We start from the raw sequence: 5606 nt of genomic DNA on the forward strand, positions 1-5606 counted from the left end.
TCCAAACCCTAACATTCTGTGATTCTATGATGAGTGTCAACCCAACATATTGGGCCCTCTGTTCCCTTTAAGAGCAAGTGTCCAACAACTACAACTTTTTCCCTCTTCCTTGTGGAAGAAGTTGTTACATGACTAGAAGGCCTGTGGTACGTCCTCTGGTATAGGTTGCCCATCATCCACATCAGACTGCTCATCTTCCTGCAGGGCCTCATATCTATTTCTCAGAGGCACCTGGGAAGGCGAGGAGGGCAAGGAGGGTGCTCACCTTCTGCCTCAGCCATGAACTTGCCTCCACTCATCCCTTTCATTTAGGCTTCCGTCTTCCACCTGACAGGGGCAGGATACAGGAGCCCCTTGATCCTGGGTGCTGTCTGGTGGGTGCTCCCATTTCTGTTGCAGGGAGGGCAGAGCCTGGCTCCACCAATCCACTTCAGCCTCCCTAATGCTCCTAAGCCCTTCTATTTCATCTTGCAGCCTTTCAACCTTACCTTGTAGCCATAGAATCATGGAATGATTTGGGTTGGAAGGGACCTCAAAGATCATCTAGTTCCAACCCCCCTGCCATGGCAAAGACATCTCCCACTAGATCAGGTTGCTCAGTGCTCCATCCAGCCTGGCCTTAAACACTTCCAGGGATGGAGCATCCACAATCTCCCTGGGCAACCTGTGCCAGTGCCTCACCACCCTCAGCTGAGGAAATCATCTACCTGCTCACACCGCACGCAGAGAGGCTGTGGCATTCCCTGCAGCCTGTGACCTGCACAGCCACATCCTTCCGTGAGACCTCTCTCTGGGTTCCCACACCCATTTTGGTTGGTGTCAGGAGCATGGTGTTCTTTTGATGGGTGGAGACTGTCATTCTGTGACTGAGCTGGTAAATTTTTCAGCACCCTGCTTGCATAAACTGCTCTTGACAATCACTGTTTGTGTTGCCCTTTTTGCAGTGGTCCCTGGGAAGTGAGGGGGTTTAAATCCCCCACAGTCGTCCCTGCTCACTGCAGAGGGGGCTGGACTAGATGACCTTTACAGGTCCCTTCCAGCCCAATGCATTCTATGATTCTATGACTACTCTTTAGCTTATTCTGTTAAGCCAAAATCTTGGGCAGAGCTCCTCCAAAACACTGCTCCCAAAATGACAGAAACTGAGAAAAAAAATCAGCACAGAGTTACGCTAATCAGTTTGGGGCAACTTCCCTCACCCGTCAGTCCCTTTTGGACCAGAGATACCAAAAAGAGACCACTGGTTCTGCAAATTTGTCAGGGGTGCGTCTGAAGCGTCCTTCAGACTGCCAGCACATTTCTCCTCCCCAGCACCGTCCTTTTTACCTAGAACTGACTTTCTCTTAAAAGTTTCCTTCGACTGTTTTGCTTCCCGTACCACCAAATCTCAGAGGAAGGATAATCCCTCAAACTCCTACAAAATAGGATTATTTCTAGCAGATGACCAGCTGCACCAGCTAGCACTATTTGTTGCCCACTTTGAGGGTCCTCCTTTCAACCACGCCACTCTTCCATGGAGTAGGTAAACACACCTTCAAGTTCGTCCTTCTCTGTCAGGACTCCAAAACATCAAAGCAAGTGCCAAGTTTATCAGAGATTCTAGCTTGTCACAAATCGTTATTAAGCATCAGTTTCTGCAGGTCAAAGGCAAGACAGAACAGATTCTTATGTTCAAAGTGTCACTTACTTACTGTGGCAGCAAGGAGGACACTGATTATTAGTACAGATGGATAAGCAGCAGCCCAGTTGTTCTCCCTATTTTTCAACAGATCATATTTTGAGGAAGACTTAAAAAAGCACAATTCACCTGAGCTAATATCAAGCTTGCACAGGGGTGCAGGAAGAATTCACTAGAGTACACTTCAACTCACAGTGTAGAACAGCGGTGTCTTTGGAAAAGTTAAACCTTTGCATTAAATCAAAATTTCCCAAGGTTTCAGGCAGCTGAACCACTACCAGGATCCCTCAGAATGAAGTTCAGAAAGCAAAACAACAGCTAACTCTACAGAACAACTTTTTGTTTGCAGGTGTGGCAATAACAGCAAGCAACTTTCCCCTGAAACTTCACCTGAAACATCATCAATAAGTCATCTGCAAGAGAGTCAGCTCCTGTCCTCCTCCCATATCCTCCACAAATCCTTTACACAAGCTCAAGCAGCGCATTCCTGAGGGGCCACTTTCAGCAAAAAGATTTTTCAAAGATTGCAGAAGCCAACTAAACGGCGCAAGACCAGAGTGGGAATGGAAGAACCTCACTGACCAGTGCGACCCAACAGTTATCCCGCCTGCATGCTCCTCGTACAAGCAGACTGTTAAGAGCACACAAATAAACAGACAACAAACCTGGATCTGGGTACTGGGGTAGTTCAAAGTTCACAACATTCGGCTGTCTGACCTTGGTCCAGTCAATTGGCTTACAAACTGCACCCATGATTTCAGTAAATATTAACACGTGTTGTAGGCAGACATAGAGAACCTGAATAAACTTCACCACCAAGATTTTCCAGTGCAAATACATATAGTCTCCCTTAATTCTGCTCATGTACTTTAAAAAAAAAAATTGCTCTACGCAAACCCCAATCTGCATAAATTATCTGAAAACAGATTATGATTAAATATCAATCTGAAGGTTCACAAGAAATGAATTACTTAATTAAATGAACCATAGCTTCAAACAAGCAACACTGAATCTATTCCTCCATTAAAGAGGGCTACAAGTCCCTGCATAGAGAAAGCAGTAAATAAATGTAAGAAGTACTATTAGTTAAGACATCAGACAAAACCAGATCAGATTCCTGACTTGATGCTTTTGTCTTCACTTAACAACAACTCCATTTGGATGTTTGAAATTCAGCCTGCCTCAGCATAAAATATTGCTTCCTGCTTGCAACGCGGTATGAAGGAAGGACTTTCAGCCTCAAAACATTTAAATTACTGGCGTACACGGACTGTCAAACGTGACTGATTTCGCCCCAGTGATCCGCAATCGCTTCAAATGAAGGACAGCTGAAGACTGCTGCAGACACATCCAAATGCAGGGTTGTTTCAATAACTGAATAGCACTTTGATATTTGCCTTGCTGAATTCTTCGCTGCTGAAGGAGGATTAGAGTCTTCAGTTTACAGCAAAAAAACCAAACCCCAAACAAGGCAGTTAGGAAGATCATGTAACACAGAGCTCCGAAGCCCACAGTGGAGGTTTACTGCAATAGGGTAGTCTGCTTCTTGTTTCCTGAGCACAAGCAGCTGCTGTAGCAGTTGCTCCCTCCTCTTCTGTATCTTCCTTTACCTCCCTGAATCCTTCTGCTTCCTGGAACGGATTCTCTAAGAGTTTCAGCACATTTCTTACCTAGAAGGAAAATGCAGCACAGCTATGAGAGTTTACAAAGTAAAGGCAAACTGATATAGAGAAGAACCTGACACCACATAATACACAAACTCCAGACAAGCCAAATATTTAATAGACGAATAACGTGCATATAAAAAAACCTGTAAAATCCTAACTGGCTGAATTTGTATCTGCATGGAACTCAAGCTCAAGTAACCTGAAATGCAAGCATCAAATACAAGTTCTCAAAATAAGTTTTCCCATATTCCGCACGTAACAATGCACATGCTGAAATCTACAGCTGAAAGCCCTAAGTTTTAAAAGGTAACACTTAACACAACAAGGAACAAATATAAATTAAGCCCCAAGGTAAACACCATTCTGAGGGCAGTAAAATCAGGGGTAGGTGTCTTGTCCTGCGATCAGCCTACAGAAGCTGGTGAAGCTCGGATTCAGATTTTCAATCCCTTTCTTTGTTCTGCAGTCATCAAAATTACAGCCCTCTGAAAAAACAATATGGACCTTACAAAGAATAAATTCCCAACCCCCTTAGAGATGCCAGAACGAATCTCGCCTTGCACAGTGTCACTCATCAACAGTGCCACTACACATCCACGCAAACCTAGAGAGATATCAAGTAGGAAGAGCATACCTCTGAGAAATCCCCATTTTCAGCTGCTTCTATGGCATTCTGGGCAATGTAATTTCTCAAGATGTATTTTGGATTGTTTAAATTCATAACTTTCACATGGTCCATGTTCCAGGCATCAGCATCACTAACGCTTTCTATTTCTTTCTGCAAGCGGCCTCTGAAATTAAGGCAAGTGAAAACCACTAGTTTGGATCAAGAATCACCTGTAAAAGTTGGCACATTTCCTTGCCTCAAGATGCCCAGCTTACAGTTCTTAAAAACCACTACATCCTCTCTAATCCTCTCCGTTTATAAAACGCAGCACAAAAATAGCATCCAAAATGCCACTTCATTTAAAAGCAGCAGGTCCCGGCAAGGCTGGTGGAAGAGGTGCACCTCGCATATTCTCTGAAAAGTCAGCCTGAGACACCGGAGCACGGTCTGTCCTGCACTGCTTGGCAAAAAAAACCAAAGAATCTGTGATTTTTTTATTAAGTATTTCTATGCTTGTCTGTTGGTTAAAGCTTTTCACGTTCTGATAAAAGCAAGGGGATTAAATATGGCTGGGGTGATTCAATGCACCTTTTAGCAGGAACACTCACTAAAATTCTCAGCCCTACCAGAGAACAAGAGCACAGGCAGACAGGTGAAGAAAGCAGTCCTGACCTAATTCACACAGCAGAAACAACTAATGCTCTACATTTCACGGTTTTATTTAAAAAAAAAAAAAATCTTCTGCTAACACTAAGATTTTAGGCTTTTAAGTTACATGTATTAGAACAGTCTGGACGATTTTTTCCTGTCCATGACTTCTTTTACAGTTATTCTTTGATTAATCGCTTGCTTTCTATACTAATGCATAGATTTTTCCTTCAGGAAAAAAAAATGGAAAAGGATAAAATGCTTAGAGGTCAGTCAACTGTAGCAACTGAGCACTTAAAAGCTCACAGCTGAAATGAGTCTGTGCTAGAATAAAAATTTTGAAGCACTTTTAACACTAGATTTGACGCTAAGTGATTTCTATACCCCCACCTCTCCCCAAAATCTAGTAGACAAAATAAAAGATGCCCCTGAACTTTCACAACACCACTGACCTTGGCAGTAGTTTCTGAGTTGCCCCACATCACTCCCAGTCTATACACTTTGAGACAAGGTGTCCTTCACGAGACAGGCACGTTGTTCTCAGATAAAATGCAGAAATAAAATACACTGCTGTGAATTCTCAGAAAGCCTACCTGTACTTCTCCAGCCATTCCTTCCAGTGTCTTTTATTTCTGCTGAGTAAATCAGCTGCTGTTAACTGCTGCAGTTTAGAGAACTGTTCAATACGTTCCAATTCTTTATTTATATTAGCTTTTGTTCCAATTAATGCAAACAGCTGAGGATTGGACTGAGCCAACATGAGCATCATCGACAGCTGTCTGGGAAGAAAAGCAACAAATGTATTAGATGTTGAAGTTGAGTTGCCCGTCAAGAACAATCTTTTTGGAACCTCAAAGTAGACAGGAAAACATTCACAATAATCTACAATTTCACTAGAGAGGTTAAATAACAGCACCTCATAACTAACAGAACCACTTTTTATTATAAATTATGATAATGTTACTATTCCTTCCCACTTCTGCACTGTGTTTAATTCGCATTCCTG

At 43.0% G+C, this 5606-nt stretch overlaps 1 protein-coding gene across 1 annotated transcript in view; it reads right to left on the reverse strand.

The window, feature by feature from the left end:
• Window positions 1–3162: 3162 nt before the first annotated feature.
• Window positions 3163–5606, reverse strand: part of LOC104274775 (selenoprotein O) — a 10826-nt gene continuing 8382 nt past the window's right edge. Inside the window, exons 6-8 of the mRNA XM_009870505.1 lie at window positions 5194–5379; window positions 3980–4136; window positions 3163–3348 (exon numbers count right to left, since the gene is read on the reverse strand). Of these exons, the coding sequence (XP_009868807.1) occupies window positions 3163–3348; window positions 3980–4136; window positions 5194–5379 (529 nt within the window). The remainder of the gene's footprint in view (window positions 3349–3979; window positions 4137–5193; window positions 5380–5606) is intronic.

Source organism: Apaloderma vittatum, unplaced genomic scaffold (assembly GCF_000703405.1).
Source record: "Apaloderma vittatum isolate BGI_N311 unplaced genomic scaffold, ASM70340v1 scaffold21235, whole genome shotgun sequence".
Taxonomy (NCBI): Eukaryota; Metazoa; Chordata; class Aves; order Trogoniformes; family Trogonidae; genus Apaloderma; species Apaloderma vittatum.